This window comes from Pelophylax lessonae (genome assembly GCF_965119305.1).
Source record: "Pelophylax lessonae genome assembly, chromosome: 4".
In the NCBI taxonomy this organism is placed as follows: Eukaryota; Metazoa; Chordata; class Amphibia; order Anura; family Ranidae; genus Pelophylax; species Pelophylax lessonae.
In genome coordinates this window covers 641,631,666-641,659,526 of record NC_138771.1, presented here as the reverse complement: position 1 = coordinate 641,659,526, position 27,861 = coordinate 641,631,666, and the positions used below count along the sequence as shown (strand labels likewise).

General features: G+C 43.5%; 2 protein-coding genes across 2 annotated transcripts in view; one reads left to right on the top strand and one right to left on the bottom strand.

Annotated features, from left to right (window-relative positions):
* LOC309552915 (olfactory receptor 5G26-like) overlaps positions 1 to 27,861 on the bottom strand; it is a gene marked incomplete at both ends in the record, with an annotated part of 360,843 nt that overhangs the window by 75,037 nt on the left and 257,945 nt on the right. The gene's annotated exons all lie outside the window — the stretch shown is intronic.
* Positions 11,987 to 12,922, top strand: LOC309552147 (olfactory receptor 5P62-like; the record flags this gene model as incomplete). The annotated part of the gene is made up of 1 exon (XM_082252961.1): positions 11,987 to 12,922. One exon carries the CDS (start codon positions 11,987 to 11,989, stop codon positions 12,920 to 12,922), a length of 936 nt encoding a protein of 311 aa, XP_082109087.1.

The window sequence follows — 27,861 nt, the reverse complement described above, 5'->3', positions numbered from 1 at the left end:
CGGCATTGCGTTACTTTAACTGACAATTCCGTGGTTGTGTGACACTGTACTCAATAAAATTAATGTATTTTTTTCCCTACAAATAGAGCTTTCTTTTGGTGGCATTTGTTCACCTCTGCGGTTTTTATTTTTTGCGCTATAAACAAAAAAAAGAGCCACAATTTTGAAAAAAAAAAAAGAAAATCCACAATAATTTTACTTTTTGCTATATAACATTCCCGATAAAAAAAAAAAATGGAAAAAAATCTAAATTTTTCATCAATTTAGGACAATATGTATTCCGCTACATATTCTTGTTAAAAAAATCCTAATAAGTGTATACTGATTGGTTTGCGCAAAAGTTATAGCGTCTGCAATCTATGGGATGCATGCTCAAAAAAAAAAAAAAGTGTCAGGGATTTATCTCATTTATACCAGACTATCCTATATAAGGGTCTGATATTCTATAAATGTTAATGGAGAACCCCACACAAAAAAGATGTGGGATTCCCCCTAAAAATATATACCAGACCTTAATCCTTGATGGATGTCAAGGAGGACCCCATGCAAAAATTTAAAACAACTGGCAGCGAGATGGCTTTTCTGTCGCCCAACAGGTCCTCCCTACACAGCCCTGCCTCTGCCAATCCAGCTAAGGCACGCAGGAGAATGGACTCTCCCTCAGCTCCAGCATTGGTGAGTGAAGCACACACACCAGAGCACACAGAGACTGCTCTGAAATCCTCCATTGCTGCATTCCCTACATCAGGACATACAGTCAGTCCAAATGATCGGTTCAGGAGGCAGGCAAAAAGAATGGTCATTTAACAGGCTGAGGTCAATTCACATTGTAGCACCCTACAGGTAGGTGCTAGGTAAAGTATAGTGGGCCTTGGCTGCCTAACAGCAGGGCTATGATTTCAGCTGGCTGTCATGTCTCCCAGGTGTGTCTGCACGAGAGGGGAGTCTCCCTACTGGCTCCATGAGAGGGTTCTCATTGGGCAGTGGAGGAAACCCAATCAGAGACACACTCAGGCCTGTATCTACCCCAGAAGCCAGATTCTGCCGAAGAGGATTATGGGAGTGGGTATAGGTTTTAGGGAGCACATGATGCAGCGTCATTGGCGGGAAGCAGAGTCCCAGGAGGGAGAGTACGGCTGTCTCTCCTCCTGTCAGAAGGATTGGGTGTTCTGGGTGGCTGCCTGGGAATCCAGAGAATGCTGAGATGAGCTGCAGAGAGGATCCGGTGTGCTGAGGACCAGTGGAGGAAGAGGGGTTCAGTTCCAGGAAAGCCTGCCAAGGTCGTGAGTACTGTGAACTGCCCCTAGGGGTCTGCCAAGTGTAGAGGGGACCACTCCAGAGAAGGTTCCAGGGATCCAGGAGTCAGCTAGCTGTAAAGGGGGTGTCTAGTCAGAGGACCCTGAAGTGTAAAGGGGGTACCAGTGGTTGGGCCCTGAAGAGTCAGTGTACAGTGTGCAGTGTACAGAGTTAAGAGTTGCAGCAACACAAGCAGTGACAAGGAGCTACCTCAGTCAGTGAAGGGCTGTTCAGTGACTTTTGAGCTACATCAAGTGTCAGGAGTCTGTGTTCTACAGTCCTGGATCTTCTGAGTTAACAAACAAGTTTAAGGCGAAGTTCGAGCACAAGTTCAGTATTCACAGTATCTTTGAGCGCCAGGAAGCGCTAGTCGGCATTCAGCTGGCGTCAGTACAGCGCCAATGTACATTTTTCTGAATAGTGTCCCAGTCAAACCTAGTTGAGCCAGAGGAGTATCCCACTCATTCCCTTCTCCCATCCCCAATATACAATAAACAAAACAAACCAAAGATGCCAGAATAGACATTGTCTTAGTTCTCACACCTGGGTTCACAACTTAAATGTGTTGGGAGTGTTACCGGTGCTAATGGAAGACCCACCTCAGGCCCAAGGCCTGGAAACATTGCTACAACATGTAAGGCAGACACATGGTTGGCAGAGGCATAGTCGATAAACAGTCCGGGTCATACACAGAAATAGCGGAAACTGGAAAAAGTTCTTCACATCATAGTCGATTAACAGTCCGGGTCATACACAGAAATAGCAGATGGTGGAAACTGGAAAAAAGTTTTTACTTCACTAATAGTGTAGTGAAGTGTGGTAAATCCAATAGCACTCTCCAATACAGAGGCCTGGCTGGGAGGGACATTGGGGACAGTAATATCGGGTGTCGCGGGGAATTTCTCTACTTGAATATACACAACTTTTTGGGGGGGTTGTGGCCTGTGTGGGTAGAAGGGAGGAAATAAGGGAAGTGCCTTTCATAAAGTCTGGCTAATGTATTGGAACTAATTTGTTCAGGGGCATTGCAATGGGGATAGAGAAGGGCATTGATAATGTCCTCTTGGAATTTTAGATAGGTTAGGGATCGTTGGGTGCACTTGGAAAATATAAAAAAGGAATTTAACAGGGCTAGTTGAATGAAATAGATGGCGACTTTCTTATACCAAATGCAAAACAAAGAACCAATGTGCTACCAATGAAGTGGATGTGGTAATAAAATATAGTGAGAATATGAAAAGGAATAAAAGTAGAAAGAAGCTGCCAATTTTTAAGTGTCACCACTATAAGCAAGAATACAAAAATAAATTGGTGCTATTTTCCAGTGAATAGATATTCAAAAAAAGTGAAGATAAATCAAAAGGCCATGAATTGTGCATACTACACATATCAAAGTGTGATGCAGATCCCAAGAGAGGGATAAATCATAAATTAATGTGGATGTCAATGATCAAATGCACATGTAATAGAATATCAATACATGATGATTCGCATACTGCAACAATGATCAAGAAAACGTTAGGGCAGCAAATCAAAAAATGAATAACGTGATATAAGTTCAAATATCACAAAAGGTGCTAACAATATAGTGTAATGCCATCAAAATGGAATAAATATATAAAGCAATTCATGCATGCATGGTGCAAAAAGCAGTAAAGTGCTTAAGTGCTTAAGTGCGTGAAGGAATATTAAATAATGCACTAGGAAATAGGTAAATATAAATAATTAATCAAAAATGTAGAGGTGTAAAGTAGTGCAGCAAGCAATGTGCTTCTAAGAATAAACTGTGACTCTTGTGACTCTTTTCAATGATAAAGTGACCAGTGGTGGCTGGTCATATGGGGCACAGCGGCGCCGCCCCCCCTATCCATGCGTCCGGCCCCCTAATCTACATGCGGGGTGCCGGGCGCATTGAGTTCAATGGGGCTTTTTTTTTTTTAACAATGTGATTAGAGCCAGAGGCTCTCACAGGCTAAAAAAAAGGGTGGGCTCGGGGCTCAGAGCAGTGCGTCCCGAGCCCACCCAGTTGTTTGACAATAGCGAATGAAAATTCACTATTGTCACAGGGATCCTCCTCCTGGCCAATCAGGAAGCGGGTTTTGAGACCCGTTTCCCGATTGGCCAAAAGGGGAAGCCATGCCATTGGGCATGGAGGAGGAGGGAGGAGACGCAGAAGACAGGGGAAAGAAGCCGCTGCCACCTGCTGCTGCATCCAGGCAGGGTGAATGAGTGGGGGGGGGGTCCTGTCTGTCTGTCCTCTCTGTCTGTCCGTCCTCTCTGTCTGTTCGTTCTCTCTGTCTGTCCGTTCTCTCTGTCCTCTCCTGTCTCACAGTGGTCTGGGGGGGGGGGATGGTGTGCGGCCTGGTATGGTCGGGGGGGTATGGTGCGGTCGGTCTGCCACCCCCCCAGGCCCATCGAGCACCAGCCGCCACTGAAAGTGACTCTTGTGATTCTCCACTGTTGTTGGTAGGGACAGTGTGTCACCAAAGTGAGCTAATCCTTAAACAAGTGCAATGGCCAAAGGAGAGAGGGATTCCCCACCGACCCCAGTAAAGCCTCATCTGTGGAGGAAGACTGGGTGTTATCTTCTAATCTGGTGATATATATCACTAAACGCTCTTATGAGTGTATATGGAGGAGAGCGGCCATTGCACTTGTTTAAGGATTAGTTCACTTTGGTGACACGCTGTCCCTACCAACAACAGTGGAGAATCACAAGAGTCACTTTATCATTGAGAAGAGTCACAAGAGTAACAGTTTATTCTTTGAAGCACATTGCTTGCTGCACTACTTTACACCTCGACATTTTTGATTAATTATTTATATTCACCTATTTCCTAGTGCATTATTTAATATTTACTGCTTTTTGCACCATGTATCATTGTTTCAGTATGCAAATCATCATGTATTAATGATACATGATTCCTTTAGGATTTATCCCTCTCCTGGGATTTGCATCACACTTTGATATGTGTAGTATACGATTCATGGCATTTTGATTTATTTTCACTTTTTTTGAATATATATTCACTGGAAATTAGCGCCAATTTATTTTTATATTCTTGCTTTTCTTATACCAAAATAGTGATCTCCTGGTGGCCAAGTAGGGCTGCATCAGTTGGTTATTCATATCCACCCCCCCATGAATAGGTTATACTCATGAACACATTTTGGCTTCTGGACAGGACCTCGGTTTGTCTGAAGTTCGACCAAGGTATCGACATGTACTGTAGAAAGGATGTAGACGTCTCTTCTATCTCTCCCTTTAGAGCTAGTACCTCTTCATTCAGCATACTGGCTTTTTCCCCTTGATTTAATTTCCTGGTGACTAATATTTGTGGGAAGCCCTTGAGGTTGGACCGCACTGTCCCACGGGCCACAATCTTCTTCAGGTAGAGATGGCGGAAAAGTGGGAGACTTGTGTAGAAATTGTCTACGTATAGGTGGTAATCCTTCCCAAACAGTGGTTCTATCAGCTGTCAGATGATTTTGCCACTTGTCCCCATACAGGTAGGGCATCCAGGGGGGTTTAGCTGGCTGTCCTTTCCCACATAAATTTTAAAATCGTATATGTAACCAGTGGCCCTGTCACATGCCTTGTAAAATGTTACTCCATATTTGGCCCATTTACTGGGGAGGTATTGCTTGATGCCAAGTCTTCCGGTGAAGTGGACTAGGGATTCATCCACACAGATATTTATATCAGGGGTAAACATTTGCTTGAAGCTGGAGCAAAAAAAATTGATTAGGGCTACATTTTTAAAAATTTATCACAATTAGGATGATTTCAAGGGAGGCAATGGGCGTTGTTGTTGAATTCTAAAAATTGCATTATCATTTCGTAACGGGTTCTGGGCATCAAAGAGGAGTAGATTGGCATATGATGGATAGGTTGGGTAGACCAGTAGGAATGGAGTTCATTTATTTTTGTCAGCCCCATGTTGAGGGTTAGTCCGAGGAAAATATTAAATTCTTCCACGGTGAGGGGTTTCCAAACAAAAGGGCGGACATATGATGAATCGGGATTGCTGGCAATATGTTGGCTGGCGTACAGATTACATTGCTCAACGATGTAGTTCAACAGATCATCCATGAAAAATAAATAAAAATAATAAAGTGGGGTTACATTTTATGATTGTATTTGAGAGACTGGCTGTGCTATAAAAGGGGGAATTACAGGCTCTGCTGAAGTATTGGGCAGCCATGTAGGGTATAATAATACATCCAGGAGGCAAGTATGGGCCCTGCCTTGTTGTGGATGGGACACCCCATTACTAGCATCTGGCCTATGGTGTAGGAATGATGCCCTGCTTTTGCTTGCCACTGCACAAGGACTTGCAGAACTGCTTGTGGATTCTTGCCTATAATCTTGGAGTGCTGCACTGCTGGTGGATGCCTCAGGATTTGTTGTGCTGCTGGTGGATGCCTCAGGATTTTTTGCGCTGCTGGTGAATGCCTGCGCCTGCTCAAATCTCCTGAGCCTCTTTGTTAGAATTAAGTCCTCCTCAGTTTCCATTTCAGAGCCACTGCTTTCTACTGGCTCATACTCGCTATCCGAGTCTGATGGAAAGAGTTATCCGTTACTCTCGTCCGACATACTCTGAAGTATATGGAAAGCCTCCTCACTGATAAATATTTTTTTAGTAATGTGGACAGATGTGGGCAGATGATTCCAGTGACAGATGTTTCAGATGTGTGACAAATGTTGAACTGGGATGTGGCAGATGTTCACTGGGACAGATGTGGCAGATCATGGACAGGTGTGGCAGATCACGGAAAGGTGTTGTAGATCACAGACAGGTGTGGCAGGGGATCACTGGCAGATGATGTGCGCCAGCTGATCATGGACCGATGTTTGACAGGTGTTTTCACTGTGTTAGGGACACTGGCTGGGTGATCAGTGTGTAAATAGCAGTAAAATTGCTGAAAACTCACTGATCCCTGGCTGGAAGCACAGATTGTCTCTTCTTCTCCTCATTGACAGGCTCTGTGTGAGGAGAAGAGCCGATAGCTGTTACAACAGCTGTGTTTACATTACATGACCGCTGTGATTGGACACAGCCGTCATGTGATCAGGAGGGCCAATAATAGAGCCCTCCTGCCGAGTAGTGTTGCTCTGTTTCCAGGTGACACAGACACACTGAGATTGCACAGCTGAACGTCCACTTAGAAGGAGGAAGCTCCCACCCGGCCGTTTATGTGCATTGGCTGGGTGGGAGGAGGTTAAAATGAAACAATAAAATTGAAAAATTCCTTTAAATATTGTGCCTGGGGGGGTCCCCTTAATGTGCCTGTAAAGTAGCACATCTGTACGATGTATGAAGCCTGCTGCAGCAATACTGACATTTCTAAAGGAAAAAATGTCATTTAAACTTGCTCGTGGCTGTAATGTATTGTCAGCTCCCGGCAATAAAGATAAAAAAACATTAACAAAAATGGCGTATTGTTCGCTCCAAAATTAAAAAGAAAACATGTGTGGGGTCCCCCCCAAAATCCATACCAGACCCTTATCTGAGCATGCAGCCTGGCAGGCCAGGAAGGGGTTTGGGGGGCAAATTAAAGGTGGCTTCCAGATTCCAATAAGCCCCCACCCACTGACCCCGACAACCACAGCTCATGGTTGTCGGGAAGAGGCCCTTGTCCCCATCAACATGGGGACAAAGTGCTTTGAGTGTGGGGGGACAAAGTGCTCAACATGGGGGGAGCTACCCCTGCCCCAAAGCACCCATCCCCCATGTTGAGGGCATGTGGCCTAGTATGGTTCAGGAGGGGAGGTGCTCACTCATCCACCCCCCCTTTCCTGACCCGCCAGGCTGCATGCTCAGATAAGGGTCTGGTATGGATTTAGCGGGGGCCCCACACCACTTTTTTTTACATTTTGGCGTGGAGTTCCCCATAAAACGGGGGAGGGGGGACCCTACATGCTTTTTTTTAAAAAAAATTGTATCTGTATCGCTGGAAGCCGACAGTACCTTACAGCTGCGAGCAAGTTTATTGACATTTTACCTTTAGAAAGGTCAGTATTGCTGCAGCAGGCTACATACATCGTATAGATGCACCACTTTACAGGCACATTAAGGGGACCCCCCAGGCATTATATTTAAAAGGAATTTAAAATTTTTTGTTTCACTTTAACCTTCCTGGCGGTATTATTACCGAGTGTGGTTCGGGGATAGTATACAGTGCCAAAAGTGGTAACCCCGAGCCACACTTGGGATTGCCCCACAATCACACTTACCTTCCGCTACAATCCCCCGTCGTCCTCCCGCCGTCCTCCCACCATCCTCTCACCATCCTCTCACCGTCCTCGCTGTGTAATCTGCCCGATGACGTCACTTGTCTTCCGGTTCCCTTCCCTGCGAGCGCTGTGATGCAGGGGAGGGGGGGGTGGAACCGGCGGGAGATTAAAAAAATACATAAAACAAATTACATGATACAGTGTAATCTGTTAGGATTACAACTTTATATCATGCCATTTTACCTCGTGTCTTCACCTAGTGTCTTTTCCAGTGCCCTGCCTGTACTTTTGCGGATCTTTGTGCCTGGAAAATTGAGAACGTCCATGGCATCCAAAAAGCATTCTTTTAGCTCAAAAGCGCTTTTAGACGAACTGGAAAACCACGACAATGAATCAGAATTATTTGAAGAACTGAGCTATAGTGATTCGTGGGAAAATTTGTCATCAGGTACTGAAAGTGAGGACAGCAACGATTCTGTGACTGAGCTCAGCGATGCGAGAACTTGGTGCTCTAGTGACTGTGGTACAGATAAGGCAGTGCCCCCAAGATTCCCATTTACTGGAGCACCTGGTATGAAAGTTGATGTTCACCATGACAACCCCTTGGCATACTGTACCTACAATTATTTCTGACCGATGAGGTTTTTGAAAAAATAGTTACCGAGACAAAACCGTACAAAGAGCAACAATTTGCTACGCATCAGAAGTTTTCAAGATGCAGAAAGTGGGAACCAGTGACCAAAGATGACATTTGGAAATTTCTGGGCCTAATAATTCTTCAGGGAGTGGTGGGGAAACCCCTACAGAAGTGGTATTGGACAACCAATACATTACTTGCCACTCCATTCTTTGGCACGATCATGTCAGAGTACAGATTCTCCCTAATAATGAAACATCTCCACTTCGAAAACAATGAAGAATTTGAGGAAACTACTCATCCTGCACCAAAACTAAAGAAAATTTGGGAAGTATATCAAATGATTCTACAGAATTTACAACATTGCATCAAAGAGGGCACGATTTGGCATAAAATCCTACATACTATGCGAATCGTCAACTGGCTAAATTTGGAATATAGTAATTTACACTGGAAAAGGAACAAAATTAGATAAAAAAATACAGCAATTATGGAATGGCAATGTTGTGGAAATTTTCCTCTGGTACAAAATACCTGTTACCTGTTAGTCAGTGATACCAAATCAGACAATATATAGCTATATATATAATGAGATCAGACAAGACTCAAGATGGCTGAATCATAGTGACCTGATTTATTACAGCGTGCTGGAGTTTAAATATACTCCAAAATGGGTTTGTCATTACAATCTGACGTACAAGAAATGGGTTGTTATTAACATCTTTTGTCCAATCAAAGTTAACAACTAATTATAGTAAGCATTGGGTTAATCTATATCGTGATTCTCTTGTCATCAGGGAATTTTCGGTGATGGTCATAAGAAGTTTCCAAAGGGACTTTTATTAGAAGTTATTATTATTGGCTCTGCGGTCAAGCTGTCCAGACAGAGTTGATATTCTGAGATATAGGGAATTTCCACTGTTTCAGTCATCTGATATATTCTTAGCTTTTGCAAGCTCAGTGACATATGTAAAGAAATCAAAGTAAAATGAGATTAATTAACTCAAAGACATTTTGTTTAAGATAACCATTTTAAATGCCAGTCAAGGCATCCTGCATATCCAGCAAGGTATCCTGTAAAGGCCAATAAGGTCAAGGTATGCCACGTCAGCAACATCTTCTGTTCTTTCACTAATTGAGACATTGCTAAATCAGGGCTATTGTGTAACAACTGACAACTTTTATACATCTCCTGAACTTTATGAGGTTCTACTGCACAACAAAACTGATGCCTATGGAACCATAAGGGCTAACCGGTGCGACATGCCACCAATGTTTGCAAAAAGAAGCTGAAGACAGAAGAAATGGTTGCCTGGTAGAAAGGCAAAATGATGGCACTGCGATGGAAGGACAAGAAAGATATGTGCCTAATGAGTACAGTGCATAACACCTCCACTGTTATGGTACGCACAAAAGGTGGGAAAGAAGTCATGAAGCCACTAGTAGTGATAGACTACAACACCATGGGATGTGTCGACAGAGCCGACCAAGCAATGACATTCTACCCAGCAATGAGGAAACAGCAAAAAAAGTACTATAAGAAGATCTTCAGACATCTTCTTGAGCAATGCCTACATTTTGCTCAAAAAAAAAAAAAAGAGTGACAAGCCTGTGATTCATTCGGACTTCATTTGGAAATGTTGCCGAACGTATCTTTCTGAATCACCAAACACCATCAATGGCTGGGAATAAATCTGGTCGTCACCTCATGGACTACATCCCACCAACTGAGAAAAAGTCAGCACCTACCAGGATGTGCGTGGTTTGTTGCTCGAAGAGAGATGACAGTGGAAGGAAAATAAGAAAGGAAACCAGATTCTATTGTCCCGATTTTGACGTTGGACTTTGTGCAGTCCCATGTTTCAAAATATTTCATACCCGAGATGTTTACTAAACCATTATTACAGTGACTAATAATATTGCAGCCCTTGTTTGTAAACATTTCAGTGTTTTTGGTTTGATTATATTATTGAATAAAATGTATTATTATTGTAGCACCCTCCCAGGTAGGTGCTAGGGAAACCTATAAGGGGGGCCCTGCCTGCTTATCAGGGGGGGCCTGATTGTTTAGCTAAGCTGTCATGTGCTTCCAGGTGTGCCTGTTGAGCTTGGGAAGTGTCCAATGAGGGCTCTCATTGGATGGTGGAGGAAACCTGGCCAATAGCACACCAAGGCTTGTATCTGTCCCAGAGGGCAGAATCTGCTGCAATGCATCCTGGGAAGGGGTATAAGTCTGAGGAGAGCACATGACAGGGTGTCTTAGGCGGGAAGCAGAGTCCCAGAAGGAGGGTGACGGCTGTCTCTCCTCAGCTGTCTCTCCTCCTGTCAGCGGTAGTGAAGGTGTCCTTGGCGGTCGGCCTGAAGGACAGAAGGTTGAGCTGAGCTGCAGAGAGGGATCCAGTGTGCTGAGGACTGAGTGTAGCTGCTGGGGCAGGAGTTTCCAAGAAAGCAGTGTTGTGAGTACTGTAAACTGCCCAGGGATCTGCCTAGTATAGGGGACTACTCCAGAGGGTCGGAGGGATCCAGGAGCCAGCTAACCAGTAAAGGGGGCTTAGAAAGGGGGTGCCAGTGCTTAAGCCCTGAAGATAAGTGTGTGTAAAAGAGGGTGGCGGTGCAGACCCTGAAGTGTTAAGAAATGCAGCTGTCTTATAAGCAGCTACCTCAGTGAAGAGGGGTAAAGGAAGCTTTAACTAGGACTTTGTGCCACATGAAAGTGTCAGAAGTCAGTTCAGCGTTAACAGACAGCAAGTCAGTGTTAACCAGCGTCATCCGGCGTTGAAAGGCATCCAGCCAGCGTCAAGTCAGCGCTAATAGGCGTTTTTCACTAAAGGAGTATCCCGCTCATCCCTTCTCCCATCCAAGTTCACAATAAACATAAAAACCCAAAGATACTGTACTGTTCCTTGTCTCAGTGCTCACACTTGAAGAACATGCTTAAATGTGTTGTTGTTGTTTGCGGTAACCCTGGCAGACCCATAACCAGCAAAACGGCTGGGAATTCTACTACATTATTATATTATAATTTATGATTTTGTGTTTCAAACTTTATCATACTCTGGATGTCTACTAGACTCTTGTTTGACAGATTTAAGTGAGTTATTCCTAAGAATTACAGGCCTTAAATATAAAACAACAGATTTCCATGCAAAACAATGTACCGCTTTTAGATAAAAATTCTGACATAATAAGACCACCAGGGAGGTTAGGCATCAATAAAATCACTGCTCCTTAATAAAATGGTTTGCATTGATATAATGTCCCCCAGGGCAGTACCTGGTCCCCATACACTTTTTATGGCAAAAACTTGCATATAAGCCTTTAAATTTAGGACTTTTAATTTTTCATGTTCGTGTCCCATAGACTTTAATAGAGTTTGTATATTTGCTAGAACTTTTGCCCTAAATGGGGCAGTCCTTAAATGGTAAGAGAAGAGTTTAGTCAATGGTTGCCAATGTATGTTACCAATGTACAACTATATAGTTACTTTTTGTTTTGCAGGGAAGGGTGTAGGCAGTTATCTGAAAGAGTAGAGCAGAGAAGGCATGATGAGGGGTTGATGATGATGAAGTGTTCCCATGTTAAAAGTATACTGTAGTATGAAATGGACACTTTGATGAAAATGGAGACCAGAAGACAAAATGGAGTGGAAAACCTGAACAGTAAGAAGAAGGTTCAAAATTTAGGTTATTGGCAGACTGAGTGGACTTTCTGACCCACATGTAGGTGAAAATATATTTTTTGTCACTTGTTTTTTGGGTATTTTCTTATATTATTTGTATGATTAAATATATTACTCTGCTACCTGACAGGTCAAGATGTGTCAAGGCAATCAAACAAAAGTGTCAGAGATCCATCTTCTTGGAGTACAAGGTCTAGACAACTTCAAGCCTCTATTCTTCACTATCCTACTTCTGTTATACATTGCAATAATGACCGGAAACCTTTCAATTATCCTTCTAGTGTCAACCAATCGTAATCTCAAAATTCCAATGTACATCTTTCTCAAGCACCTTGCTTTCGCTGATGCGCTAATAGCCACTTGTATTATACCAATGATGGCAGAGTCTATATTAAGAACTAAAGGGAAAATGTCTGTTGTTGGCTGTATCATGCAGATGTATTTCTATTTCACTGTTGGGTTTGCACAAGATTTTCTTCTTGCCGTAATGTCTTATGATCGATATGTAGCTATTTGCAACCCTTTACGTTACATTTTAATTATGGACCATAGAATCTGCTTCCTGTTGGGTTATGGTTGCTGGGCAATAACTTGGAGCCTATGTTCAATCGAATTTATTTTTATATTTCAGTTTCAGTTTTGTGGCCCCAGTGACATTGATTATTTCTTTTGTGATTTGGACCCAATTGTGCAATTGACCACCTCAGACACATCTATAGTACAATGGCTAGACTTCACATATGCTGTAATATCCACATTTGGTGCTCTTTCCTTTATCATCGGGACATATATCTACATTTTTATTATCATTGTCAAGATTTCATCCTCTACTGCCAGAAAAAAATCATTTTCAACATGTAGTGCCCACCTGATCTCTGTGGGTGCATATTATGGGTCCCTAATCACTATTTATGTGACTCCATCCAGTGAGATGTCACCTAACATGAACAAGTACAGTTCTTTATTGTACATTGTAGTGACCCCACTGATGAATCCTATCATATATAGCCTAAGGAACCAGGAGATAAGACAAGCTCTTCATAAAAAGTTGAGGAAGATAGCAGTAAGGTAATTTAGAAAGGAATATGTGACTATTCTAAGGAGAATGAATGAGATTAAATAAATATTCTGTTAAAGGAAAACTGACCTTTACTTCTCAAGGTGGACTCTATCTGAACCTTAAAATGTACTGGGATAACCCAAATTGCATTGCAGAACTCTCACTTTCCCGCTGCTACGATAACAACCCAATAAACATTTTATTTTAAGTGTATCTAATTTCAATAACAAAAATGTAATGCATTATAGATTACCACTCCTTAGCTGTGATGACTGATTCGTTTTCTGTTTTTAAGATTTATTTTCTTTATTTTTACCTAGTAATCATGCCAGTTACACACTTCTGGTCCTAGAGAGACAACACTTGCTTGCTGTGCTGAAACCACGGAGGAGTAGTTTTTGCACCCTAGGATATCAAGTGTGCAAAGCATCTCCGCCTCTCCTCATCGCCATAACATAGGTGGAGGTATTTTGTAAAAATATCCTGAGCAGGACTGATAGGACCACTTGGGATTTCAGTGCAGTAAAGACACTGTTTGGTGAGCTCTAGTAAGCGAAAATGTGACATGCCATGCACCCACCTCTTGGTTTAGTTCATATTGGCATCATCCCATATATACACTATGTTAGCAAACTTATTGGGATGCCTGCCTTTACACGCAAATGAACTTTAATGGCATCCCAGTCTGTAGGGTTCAATATTGAGTTGGCCCACCCTTTGCAGCTATAACAGCTTCAACTCTTCTGGGAAGGTTGTCCACAAGGTTTAGGAGTGTTTCTATGGGAATGTTTGACCATTCTTCCAGAAGCGCATTTGTGAGCTCAGGTACTACTGTTGGAGAGAAGGCCTGGCTTGCAGTCTCCACTCTAATTCATCCCAATGGTGTTCAATCAGGTTGAGGTCAGGGCTCTGTGCAGGACAGTCAAGTTCCTCCACCCCAAACTCGCACATTCATATCTTAATAGACTTTGCTTTGTGCACTGGTTCAAATCATTTGATGGAGGGGGCATTATGGTAAGGGGTTGTTTTTCAGAGGTTGGGTTTAGCCTCTTAGTTCCAGTGAAGGGAAATCTTAATGCATCAGCATACCAAGACATTTTGGACAATTTCATGGATAGTAATGGTTAATGTACATGGTCTAGGAACTGTGTTATATCAGATGGCATGGGGGATGGGTATTCACCTGCATTGGCTAAGTTGTATAGGTTGGCATAAAACTGACTGAATCAGTTGGCTATGTCTTTAGGGTTAGTGAGGCGAGCCTGGTTAGGGGAGGTGAGGCAAGAGATTTTGGTGTGTACTAGGGGGCGTTTAGGATGCTTCGCAAAGCCAGCTCTTCATTTGTTATGGTGTACGTAGAAGTGTTACTTCTTTTCAAGGAAAACTAATCTTTTAAAGAAAAGTTTGCTTGTAAGTATTCGCTAAGTGTTCATCTGGTTTTGCTGAACTCGGCTTCTAGGAGCAGAGAAGGTTGGGTCTTTTGTGCATATTGAAGGGAGAGTATTTGTTCCAGTAATTTAGTAGCATTGCGTTTCTTTTTTTTTCATGCATCCCTAATTTGATGTGGAGGCCTCTGAGATACGCTTCATGGGCATTCCAACAGATTGTGGGATTAGACACAGAGCCAGTATTTGACAAAAAATACTTTTCAATTTCAGATGCGACATGTTTCTGGAGATGGGGGCGAGAGATGAGAGAGGTTTTGAGCCTCCACATTGTTCCTGATTGTATAAGATGAGGAGGGAATAGCTTGAGCAAAATTGGGGCATGATCAGACAATGTAAAGGGGGGGCAATTTTGGCATCCTACACTGCTTGAAGGGTATACTTATCTACCAGAAACATGTCTATCCTGGAATAGGATTTTTGCGTGTGCGACTAGAAATTGTAGTCCCTTTCAGTGTCATGTAAGCATCTCCATGAGTCATATAAATCTTCAGATCAGAGTAGGGATGGGAGGGCCGTGGATTGTCTGTGGGATGGGTTGAAGGTGTCTAGAGTTGGGTCTACAATTTGTAGAAACAAAACACACAGTGTGGGGCCAAGGGCAGGATTTTAATGGTACCGTCTGAGACTAATCGAAATACATAGACTAATAAAAGTGTAGCACCCTACAGGTAGGTGCTAGGTAAATGTATAGTGGGCCTTGCCTGCCTAACAGCAGGGCTGTGATTTATTTAGTTAGGGTGTCAGGGCTTCCAGGTGTGCCTGCTGAGGGGAGAAGTATCCCCACTGGCTCCTGTGAGAGGCTTCTCATAGGGAAGTGTGGGAAGCCCTATCAGGGGACACATCCAAGCTTGTAACTACCCCAGAAGGCAGGTTATGCTGCAAGGGATTCTGGGAGTGGGTATAAGTTTGGGGGAAGTGCGTGACAGGGTGTCTTTGGTGGGAGCAGAGTCCCAGGAGGGAGAGTATAGCTGTCTCTCCTCCTGTCTGAGGAAGTGGATGTCTCGGGGTGGCGCCTGAGAATCCAGAGAGTGCTGAGCTGAGATGAGGTGATCCGGTGTGCCGAGAGCCTGCGGAGTGTGAGAGGGGTCCAGTCCCAGGAAAGCCTACACAGGTCATGAGTACTGCGGATTGCCCCTGGGGGTCTGCCAGAGTCAGAGGGGACCACTCCAGAAGAGGTTCTGGGATCCATTGCCAGCTAGCTGAAAAGGGGTACCTAGGTTGAGGACCCTGAAGTTACAGAGGGGGGTACATAGTCAGTGAACACTGAAGAGTTCAAGGTTAAAGGGGGCACCTGCATATGGCCCTGAATTGGACAGAGTGTGACAGTTGAGAGTTCTCACACCCAAGTTCACATCTCACATGGGCTGGAGAGATAACCGGTAACAATGGCAGACCACATCAGGCCACAGGCTTGGAAAACCTGCTACAAAAGTGTATAATTTTCATTACAAAATCTGATGCAAAAAACACATATAGACAAGGAAATAACTTTTGAATCATAACAACAAGACAATATAATGATAGGCACGTAGAGGAGGCCAATTAACCTTACAACTTGATAATGGCAATTCACACCAGAGGCAAACCGGTTAAGAACTCAATGTATGAGTTCTTTGTTTGGGATGTAGGTACCCTTTAGTATTGTTTTTTTCACATTGTTTTTTTAAAAAAAATACCTAGCTCCTATCAATTCTCTGGGTCTACAATTTGATTAAATCACTGCATAAAATAAGGTGGTGTTGTTGAAAGAGTGTTACTTTCCCTGCAATGATCGTAGTCATAGTTTGATTGTTAATGGAGGCATGTAGATGATATACCTTCCAAATGGATCAATTTCAGAATTGAGCAGCTGGAATGGAGCATATGGTAATAAGAACGCCAGCCTTTTTTTGAGGGGGAGTTGGCGAAGAAGCAGTGAGGAAGCTTGGAGCAGGCAGGAGGCTTGCGGGAGGAGAAGTGGATTTCCTGCACACATACTGAATAATATCTGAATTAAGCCTAAGGGCTTCTTTCCAGAGCAAATTGCATTTGAAGGGGGAGTTAAGGCCTTTAACATTCAGGGAGGTGATGTTGACTGCCATAGTGATTGGGATCTGGCGGTGAACCTGAAAAAAGTAGGGGAGAAGGGGAGGAACACTTGCTAATTTGCACACAAAATACCTGAGTACTGGTTTATAAGGTACAGCAATATTTCCTAATAATAGCTAGTACACTAGTAAGTACAGATAGTGTGAATAACAATAACAAAGAAAGAACTTGTTAGAGCATGATACACACTCTTAACTTCGTGGTAGAGTGCCTAGCACTCTGTAATTGCAGGGGATGTATACAAAAGGAACCAAAACAGAAAAAAAAAAAAAACACAGAACAAAGAATACCCATCTGGGACAAGTATGCTGCTATGTAGTGAGATAATGTTCAAATTACCTGTAAGAGAACATGGGCATCTGCGAGTAGAGCTAGAGTATTAGCACTGATACTGGTCGCTGGGTGTGGCACGTTTAGTGCTGTTGCCGCTATGGCCATGGTTTTGCGGGCGACGTGATTCGAGATCCATTGGGAGTGAGGAGTTGAGGCCCCAGTTTAGCAGTCTCTTGATGCCTTTTTTGGAAGTGTATATGTTAGTTGCTTGGTTTTGGAATGTCACCAATTTGGCAGGAAAACCCATTTGTATGCGAAATTGTGATCTCTGAGAACTGCGGTTACTCTGGCAAATTCTCTTCATTTCTGAGCGGTTGCATGATTTATCCATGTAGAGAGACACTGAAGAATAAGGGTCTGGTAGGGTAGAGGAAGAGCAGGCTACAGATATTATCCTCTCCTTTATTTTTAAGAAATGGATACAAGCCAGCGCATCTCGTGGAACCGTTTCTGGTAAGTAGTTTGGTTTGGCAATTCTCTGGGCGTGATTTTTGGTGATATTGGCTTGCGACAGTTGAGGAGAAAGTTTGAGAAACAGCTGTTGTATATAGTGAGTTAGATCTGGGGGTTTGACGGTCTCAGGGATACCTCCGAACATTATGTCATTTCTTCTGGAACGATCCTCCAGATCAGCCATTTTAGTTTGCAAGAAATGTATTTCCTCAGAATGTAGATGGTATGCTTCAGAAGCCTCATGGTGTGCAGAGGTATGTTCTGTGATCTGCCTCTCAAGGATGTCTGTGCATTCCTCTATATGTTCCACTCTGGGGTGCAGGGAGGATAAGGATGAGTGAAGCTCCATGTGTAGATCTTTTTGTAACGATAGTAGCATGAGCTTGAGGAATTGTTCTGAGGCAGGCTGGTCACTAGCAGGATGTGCAGCCAGAGATTCCTGTGTATCCTCGCTATGGAGGTTATCAGAGGCATCCCAGTGTTGTTTAATTTCAATACATTTTTTATTGAGAAAAATGGTAATACAATACAACAATAGCATGAGATTCCAACATAGAAAAACAACACTACTGAACCACATAACAACTGACATCGGGTTCGCAATGTGTAGCGTGGGGCAAATGGTCAAAAAATGTATAAACCTATAGGCAAATAGAACAGACTAAGAATGAGTGTGAAAAAAATTCCACACACTGAAGAACTATAGCGAGTCACAAGGACAGAAATTTTGTGTATATAAAAATCTAAAAAAAGAACATGGCTCTGACAGAATGATAATTTTTAGGCACAAGCAATGAAGTAAAGAGTACAGAGTATACCTCTGGCCCATGAGGATGCCAAGCACTCGGTGGTCGCGCCTGGTCCCCAGCACCTGACTAAGGATGCGAAACATTGGGTGTCCAGGTTGAAATACGAATTAACAAATAGGGAGGGGCCCTTCCAGAGTGAAGGGCCCTGCGTTCCATCTCTGGGGCCAAAAGGAAGAATGGGAGGGGAAGCAAGGTTGTAAGAAAAAGAAAAAAAGGCCTGTAGGCACAGAGCTGAGAGAAATATGAAAGAGGAGCATGGAGGACAAAGAGACTATAAGAGAAAAAGGGGAATAAGAAAAAGGAAGGGAGTGAAGAGGGACGTGGTCATCGGGGGGTAGCTGGGTTCCGGAAAACCTGACTATAAAATTGGTATTTTATTCAGTTGTGCCCATGGTTCCCAGATTGATTCAAATTTAGGAACTTTGTCTTGCAGGACAGCTACCATTTTTTCCTGTGCCATTATCCAGGAGATTTTGCGTTTGGCAGCGCAAAAGGACACGGAGGGTTTCCTCCAGGCTTGGCCACAGTGAGTAAGGCACCTAGAAGTATGAAAAATATTAATTAGAGGGAGTGTTTGGGGGTGCCTGGGAGTTTTTCATGAAGAAATGCTGATTGAGGGGTTTGAGGTACAGGTGTACTTGTGACCGTGCCAATGAGATGAAAAATTATGTTCCAGAAGCTCCTAATCCTGGGGCAAGACCACCATGTGTGCATAAAGGATCCTAAGTGTTCACAGCCCCTGAAGCAAAGCGGAGAGGTCTGTGGGTACATGGAGTGAAGAGGAGTGGGAACTAAGTACCAGCGAGTGAGAATTTTAACATTTGCTTCAATTAGTGTAACATTAATAATACCCTTAAAGGACTTACGGAAGATACGGTGCCACACGTCTGCTGGAAGATCAAAATCTAGGTCCTGTTCCCATTGGAGGGCAAATGTAGGTTTGTTCAGGGAGGATAGCAGGGCTGAGTATATAATAGAGATGCCCCCCCCTCTGACTCTGAGAGTCTGCACACCACCCTTCAAATGGAGTAGGGTATGGGGGTAATTTTTGTTGGACCCAGGGGCGGACGTACAGGGGTCGCAGGGGTAGCCATGGCAACTGGACCCCATGCTGCAGGGGGCCTGAGAGGGCCCCCTGTATGTATAGAGAGGAGGAGCGGCAAGTAGGGATGATAGAACGGTTCGGGTCGACCATCGGTTCAACCCGAACATTGGGTGTTCGAAATTCGGCCGAATTCCGAACTTTTTGCTGAAAAAGTTCGGAATTCGGCAACCAGAACCAACCAAAATGCAATGGGACAGGAAATGGGCTTTAAAAGCCGTGATTGGACCAGAACCATTAGTAAAAGCCAATTGAGGGGGCAGGAGAATGCTAGGAATGTGATTGGAGTGACTAGGGGGTCCAGAGGCCAATCATTAGTGAATACGCCCCTCAGTATATAAGATAGTCCCGCCAAATTCCTAGCATTGTAATACAGGGATGTGGAAGAGAGTGGAAGCAGTTCTGTTACTTCTGCTTCAAAAGTGTCATTTAGCAATTATTAGTGTGAGGAAAGGGATATCTAGTGTAGTTAGGGTGCTATTTTCCACTTTAGTTAGCTTAAAAAATCTAGTTTCTGTAGGGAAAGTGTTAAGTGCCAGGGTGACCGTAGTGTAGTGTAGGGTTAACTGACTCTGACTGCTATGGCAGGGTGACAAAACCCTTCCATTTCAGGGTGACCGCTATAGAGAAAAGATCGTTTCTCTTAGGTGACTTATAGAACAGGGATATGGCTTCTCTCCTGTCAGCCTGCTTTTTGTTGCAGGCGTTTATAGGGCTTTTTTGAGGACATGTTTGGAGGCAGGCATTACATCTGAACTTCTGTATAGGGGTATATATACACACCTACACATATATAGGTGTGAAAATAGCAGAACACTATGCTTGCGCTAATTAAATAATTAACAGGCATATGGCTCCGCTCCTATCACACCTATATGTGTGTAGGTGTATATATACATACATGTGTGTGTATATATACCCCTATACAGAAGTTCAGATGTTTTGCCTGCCTCCAAAGACCCCAAAAAAATGCCCAAAAAAACGCCTGCGCCAAAAACAAAACGCCCAGGTGTGTTATTGCAGGCGTTTTTTTTGGGCATTGTTTTGGGGTCTTTGGAGGCAGGCAAAACATCTGAACTTCTGTATAGGGGTATATATACACACACATGTATGTATATATACACCTACACATATATAGGTGTGAAAGTAGCAGAAATGTGTGTGCATGTATGTGTATATATGTATTTGTGTGCATGTATGTATGTGTGTGCATGCATGTGAATATATGTATGTATGTGTGTGCATGTACTGTATGTATGTGTGTGCATGTATGTGTATATATGTATGTGTGTGCATGTATGTGCATGTATGTATGTATGTGTGTGGATATATGTACGTGTGTGTGTGCATATATATATATATATATATATATATATATATATATATATATATATATATATTTATATTTATTGTGACAGGAAGTCAGGTAAATCTGTGGGTGTTGTCACAGACGGGAGATACGTTTCTGCCTTGTTTAGACAATTCACTAATTACTATCAGGTGTCGGCTGCGGAGGTAGCCAGAAAGGTTTAAGTACGTTGGAAAGCTTCAGCTATTCAGAATGAGGCAATTAAGGCCCCTATAAGTTATCCAGAGTATGACTACTGATTGCTGCATCCTGAGGCTTTTTGCGTTAAGGAGAGCAGTGAGCTGAGAAAGACTTCTGAAGGTGAGGTGGTGTTGACTTTTTCTGTGTGAAAAGAAAAACAATTAGACTATTGGTTTTCTTCTGTATGACCAGCAGTGTCTGCCCAGCAGTAGGTTGTGACAGATTCCATAGGTAGGTTCCTGTGTTGTGAAGGTAGACGCCCCAAGTGGCCAGGGTTTATTTTATGTTTTGTTTGATTTATGCTGTTTGGATGCTTGCACTTGTTTCCAGCAAATTGGAAGAATAAACCATAGATTGTTGTTTTCAACCACTCCTCGGCTGTATCTCTGTGTAGCGAACCCACTCAGGGGGTCACCCACACCCGCTACTGAGCTAACCCCTTACACATGGTGGAGGATGCGAGCAGTTAAAGTAAAACCAAAATGGAGGAGATACTGAGACAAATGCAAATCAACAGCAGACAAATACGGGTTTTCAGCGGAGCCTTGCAGCTCAACAACAGGCTCACCAAGAGAGCATTGAAGGCTTGGAACAGAGACACCAGCAGCAAATGGAGGCCATCTTGAAACAGCTTCAGAGACAGCAGACCAAGGCTGGGAGTCAGGCCAGTAACATACCGACTTTTCGGGTAAGCCACTTATTGCCAAAGATGACTGCAGATGAGATGACCCTGAGATGTTTCTGACCACTTTTGAAAGAACAGCGGAGAAAGAGAGTGTGCCTAAAGAACAGTGGGCTGGACTAGTGGTCCCCCTATTATCTGGAGAAGCCCAAAAGGCATATTTTGATTTGGAGCTTGCAGATGAAAAAACTATAATCGATTAAAAGATGAAATATTGGCACATTTTGGGGTAACCTTGCTCAGCGGGTCCACAATTGGAGTTATCAGCTGAGGAAGCCACCTCGGTCGCAGATGTATGACCTCATCCATTTGGCTAGGCAATGGCTGCAGCCAGAAATTCTGTCCGGACCAAAAATTTTGGAGCGAGTAGTCATGGACAAATTTCTTAGGTCTCTTCCTAACACCCTGCAGAAATGGGTGAGCCATAGTGGTCCGGAAACCGCAGACAAACTAGTAGACCTGGTCGAAAGGTACCTAACAACAGAAAATTTGACCTCTTTCCCCAGAGACACACAGACTTTTCACCCCAAGACCAGACCCTCCCCACCTATAGGTAAGACTGCATCAAGGGATGGGGGTGGAGAGAGGGACCAAAGAGCAACTAGAGGTATTATCGGGACTACTGATAATGTTTGGCGAGAGTGGCCTGGAAGACCCATCCCACAGGATAGGACCAGAAGGTTGATTTGTTACCGTTGCTGGGAAGAGGGACATGTAGCAGAAGTTTGCTCAGCGGGTGATGAACCCATGCAGTGTGACTTTCTGACAGAGAGACAACAGTCCCTTTTTGCAACCACATGCACTGCAGTAAAGGGGAATGAGAAACCTTTATATAGAATGTGCTTAGATGGTAAAGATGTTGTGGTATTGTTGGATTCAGGTAGCCTGGTCACCTTAGTGTAAAGTGATCTAGTGGTGGGAAAAACCTTACTTACTAGGAAAATGGCTGTAGTTTGTATAAATCGGGACACTCGAGAATATCCGGTGACTACGGTTTCCTTTGAAACCTCCCTCGGTAACTTGTGTCACCAAGTGGATTTGGTTCCCAAACTGCCACATGACGTCATTATGGGAAGGGATTTCCCAAAGTTCTGGGAACTATAAGATTGTCCAGATTCCCCAGTAGGTGGTTCTTCTGAGCCTGAAACATCTACTCCAGAATCCTCTAACTGTGAGGATTCTCCTGAGTTTCCTTTCTCTGTCTAAGCAGGGTAAACACCAGTCCCTAGGGAGGAGCCTGCTACCTCAGAAGAGGAACAGCGGCCGATAGGGTTTGAGGACCTTGAGGTGCACCGAGAAAATGTTATCACTGAGCAATTGAGCCCACATTGCTAAGAGCCCGGGAGAATGTAGTAAAGATAGATGGGGAGTTAGTTAACCCTGACGAGAGGATTGCCCTCCCTTACTTCATTATTGAAAGGGATCAGTTATATCGAGTGTCACAGAGGATAGAGGACACCCTTGAGCAACTGGTAGTGCCTAAACCGTACGACAAGATGGTTTTGGAACTGGCCCATGGGCACATTCTTGGGGGACATTTGGGAGCAGAAAAAACCCGGGAGAGAATAACCCAGAGGTTTTATTGGCCTGGGATCACTAAGGAAGTGGAATTGTACTGCTCTTCCTATCCAGTGTGTCAGATTACTGCACCCACGCCACATTTCCGCAGTCCGTTGATACCCCTACCCATTGTCGAGGCCATCCGGGAAGACGAAAACCTGAGCAGCTCTATCATGTGAACTTGTTGAAACCATGGAAGGATAGAGAGTCCTTGGTTGCTAAGACTACCCGATTTTCTGCTCCATTTAACCTGGTGGTCCCTGAAGTTGGGATAGTGGAGACTCTGTCCAAAACTCAGCAACAGGAGGTTAAAGAATTTGTGCTCCGTAATAGGGAGAAGTTTTCAGACGTGCCAGGTTGGGTCTCCGGAGTTAAACATGACATTATCACCACACCAGGGAATAAGGTCAAGTTAAAGCCTTATAGAATTCCAGAAGCCTGACGAGAGGCAATTTGCCAGGAAGTAAAAAAAAATGCTTGAGCTGGGGGTGATAGAAGAGTCAAATAGTAATTGGTCCAGTCCCATTGTCTTAGTGCCCAAACCAGATGGAAGTTGGCGGTTTTGTAATGACTTTCGCCGCCTGAATAAAATCACTAAGTTTGACACCTATCCTATGCCCCGCATAGATGAACTGATTGATCGCCTAGGCACTGCCCGGTACATGACGACGTTAGACCTGACCAAGGGTTATTGGCAAATTCCTCTCTCGGGGTCGGCCAGGGAAAAAACAGCATTTGTAACTCCAGACGGATCTTTCCAATATCAGAGGATGCCTTTTGGGTTACAGAATGCTCCCGCCACATTTCAACGCACCATGGATAAGACCCTTTGGCCCTTTTTGAGCCTATGCTGCTGCATACCTCGATGACGTGGTCATCCACAGTGAGGATTGGCACTTGCACTTTCCAAAAGTTCAGGCTGTGTTGGATTCCATCTGGAAAGCCGGGTTTACAGCCAATCCAAAAAAATGTACCCTTGGGCTAGAAGAGGTGAAGTATCTGGGGTATACCATTAGAAGAGGTCTAATCAAGCCCCAAATAAACAAAGTTGAGGCTATTCAGGATTGGCCACGTCCCACCAACAAGAAACAGGTTTGTGCATTTTTGGGGATTGCAGGTTATTATCGCCGTTTTATTCCCCATTTTGCCTCACAGGCTGCTTCCCTGACCAATTTGACCAAAGGGAAGGAGTCTGTCATGCTCAAATGGACTCCCGAAGCAGAAATAGCTTTTCAGGCTTTAAAACAGGCCTTATGTAGTCAGCCAGTTTTAAATTCGCCTGATTTTTCATGGGACTTTGTGGTTCAGATGCGTCAAATGTGGGTTTAGGAGCTGTACTGTCCCAGATTATCAAGGGGGAAGACTACCCTGTCATGTATCACAGACATAAGTAAAATACCAGGGAAGAGGTATGATCTCAGTGTGTAGAAAAATCTACCTATATATAATATCTCAATGAGGTTGGTAAGTGTATACCAGGAACCACAGGCAACCGTAGAATCACTAAATAAAAAGAGGGGGTATTTTGAGGGGAAATAGATCCTCTCACGATGGTTGCAATCACTAGGCTCACAGATTTATGAGGTGCATAAATAAACTTTATTGGTGATTTCAAAAAAGATAGACAAATGAAAATAGATACATATACAAATTCATGTAGCATTGATGACTCAGTTGAATCATCTATTTAAAAACATAACTCTCTGGACTAATGATGGTAGGGTGGCTGAAGTCAGCAATATCCCAACCAAACCCAGCCCACCCTCATAGTAGGTGATGCTAGAAGAGATCTATCCAGTGGGATAGTATGTCACTTCTACTATGATCTAATCAACTGAACCAAGAGCTACCTATGAAGCTCACACTTATGAATGAAGGATAAGTATTATCAGGACATTCAGAACATGCATGAAGGTATATAATAACAATTCATACAGTAAGTGCAAGTGACAATTGCATAGGGCTTTTCCCGACTCTTAAGGGAATATGATAGGAATAGTTGATATCACAATATGGCAATGTATAATGGGGAATAAAAAAATATTGCCCCTAATTAAAATGAAAAAAGTGTGCACTTTGTTAAGTACTTTGGCTTAAGCGTTGGAGCTCATATTGTGAGTATCAATGGTCGCTGTAAAGTGATCTTGATCTTTATGTCCGGAGGTATGACAATGTGCAGCAGGTATTGGTGTGGGGGGAGGAGGGGGGGGAGAAATAAGTGTCAGAACCAGATGATGAGTGGAATAAATAAGGAATTGCTTCCTTTTCTTGTGCGATGCACAAATGGTTAATTCTTGGGTCTGTGCTTAGTCAGCCATAAAGAGGGGCTCGTGGCACCCGGGACCAGGACAATTAATAAAGGGGAGTAACTCCTTGTATGTTGGTGACAGAGATCTTCTGGGCAATGCCCGATCGTTTCTCTATGTCAGTGATTGATCAATGTATATACTCGTTGTCTTTACTCACCCCTTGTTGTCCGGTCGACCTGCCTCGGTGTCACAGAGCTACATTACCTCAAGGCTTTCAAGGGACATCCGGGTCTGTATTACTTAGCACAGCCTTCAATCCAGAACTATTTGCGGTCTGTTGTATGTAGCGTGGCTCCGTTCCACCAATAAAGTGCTTTGTCTTGAATGCCGTGTAGCGGGATCCGGCGGGGGAAGGTGGAGGGGGGAGGTAGCTTCTTCCGTGTAAGTTCCTGCACGCATGTGTCGTACCTCTAGGTGCCGGCGTTGCGGCGTATCGGGTCTTCCATGGAGTCGGAGGTTCCTGTGTGAGGATGGGCTTGGTGTTGGCGTCTGCCGTTTGCCATTGACGCGTTTCACGTGATTACGCATGCTTCTTCAGAACGTAGAGGACGCTATTCATTGATGGTTTAAATAGTCTACGTTTCTTTCCCATTGGGTAGTTTTGTTAATTGATTTTCGCCATCTAACCGAACTAGTGCCATCTTGTGGAGGAAACAGGGAATACCCTGTTTATTACATTTATTCCAGATTGATGTACATATAGGACAACAAATAAAACAAATAAGAAACTGACAAAGTATGCATGGATTCACGGATAGAAAGTAATAAAAATAGAAAACTTATGTCAGTTTTATTTGATATTTTAACGGATGGCATCCGTAAAGGCGACATAGTGGTACATTAATTTAGTTTGAGATAAATGGAAGATATTGTATAGATAGTGGATTTTTAGATATTGTCTCTGAGTACTCTATAGATCTTACTTTGTATATTGCTCAGGGTAATCATTTGAAGGATCTTGTATTATAGAGCAATGGGAAGGGTATAGTCTGAAATGTGAAGGAGCTGAGATCTAAAAGATTGATCTAAGGGTCCAGGAAGACTTTCAGACTTAGTTCGTTGTTCAGACCTTTAGGTGTTAAAGTATCGAGTCTAAAGATCCAGGCTTTCTCATGGCGCAGTAAGACTTGGTCGAAGTCACCGCGTCGTGCTGGAATTTCTAGTACCCAGAAACCTTTAACTTTGAGTCCTTTGGGGTTGCCTTCATGTTTTTCGAGGAAGTGCTGTGCAATTGGAGTTTCCTCCTTTAGTCTTATACTTTTCAGGTGCTCTCCTATCCTTATACGGAGTGTTCTTTTAGTTTTACCAACATAAATTTTATTACATGGGCATGTGATTTGGTATAGAAGGCGTGAGGTACTGCATTTTTTAAATGAATTTATATTGTAGTTTCTTGTACCTGACGAGTCTGTGAAAGTATTGGTTTTTTTCCACGAATTCACATATGTGGCAGTGTCCACACGGGTACATGCCTTTTAGTTTAGGCAAGTCTGTCAACCAGTTCTTCTGTGAATTTGATCTGGTGTATTCGGAATGCACCAGGTGATCTCCAAGATTTTTAGACCTTTTTGCCACTAATAGTGGTTTTGGGCCTACTATATTTTTGATCCTGTCTGTCATTTGTAGGAGGTACCAGTGTCTATTTAGTACTTCTCTAATATCTTTCCATTGGTTTACGAATTTTGTAATTAGACGAGGTGGAGCTATGGTGTTTTTATTGTCTTTTGGTTTTGAAGTATTGAGGAGTTGGTCCCTTGTTTTTAGGCCTGCTTTTTGTTTTGCTCGTCGGAGGGTTCTGTGAGAATATCCTCTCTCTCTGAATCTTGTGGATAATTTCTTTGCTTCGATTAGGTAGTCATTGTAGTTGGAGCAGTTTCTCTTCAACCTTATGAATTGCCCTACAGGGATACCTTTCTTCAGTGGTTCTGGGTGTGCACTGTCTGCTCTGAGCAGTGTGTTTGCTCCCGTACTTTTTTTGTAAGTGGTTGTTCTTAGTTTACCGTTTTCCAGGTAAATATTTAGGTCCAGAAATGTCAAATGTGGGTTTAGGAGCTGTACTGTCCCAGATTATCAAGGGGGAAGAACACCCTGTCATGTACCTCAACCGAAGGTTGAAGGCCCATGAGGAGAATTATGCCACCATTGAGAAAGAGTGTTTGGCGGTGAAATGGGCTTTGGATTCTCTCCGGTACTACCTCGTGGGTAGACAGTTTGAACTGGTGACGGATCATGCCCCGTTAAGGTGGATGGCACAGAACAAGGAGACCAATAGGAGAATAAATAGGTGGTTCCTGGCCCGACAGGAATTTAGTTTTGTGGTAACGCATCGCCCCGGTGTTCAAATGGGGAATGCAGATGGTTTGTCCCGAGTGCATGCGTGCCTGGCAACCTGTGTCCCAACCCTAGGGTTGAAACAAGGGGGAAGGGGGGGGTGTATGTGACAGGAAGTCAGGTAAATCTGTGGGTGTTGTCACAGAGGCGAGATACATTTCTGCCTTGTTTAGACAATTCACTAATTACTATCAGGTGTCGGCTGCAGAGGTAGCCAGAAATGTTTAAGGACGTTGGAAAGCTTCAGCTATTCAGAATGAGGCAATTAAAGCGGAGTTCCGGGCACG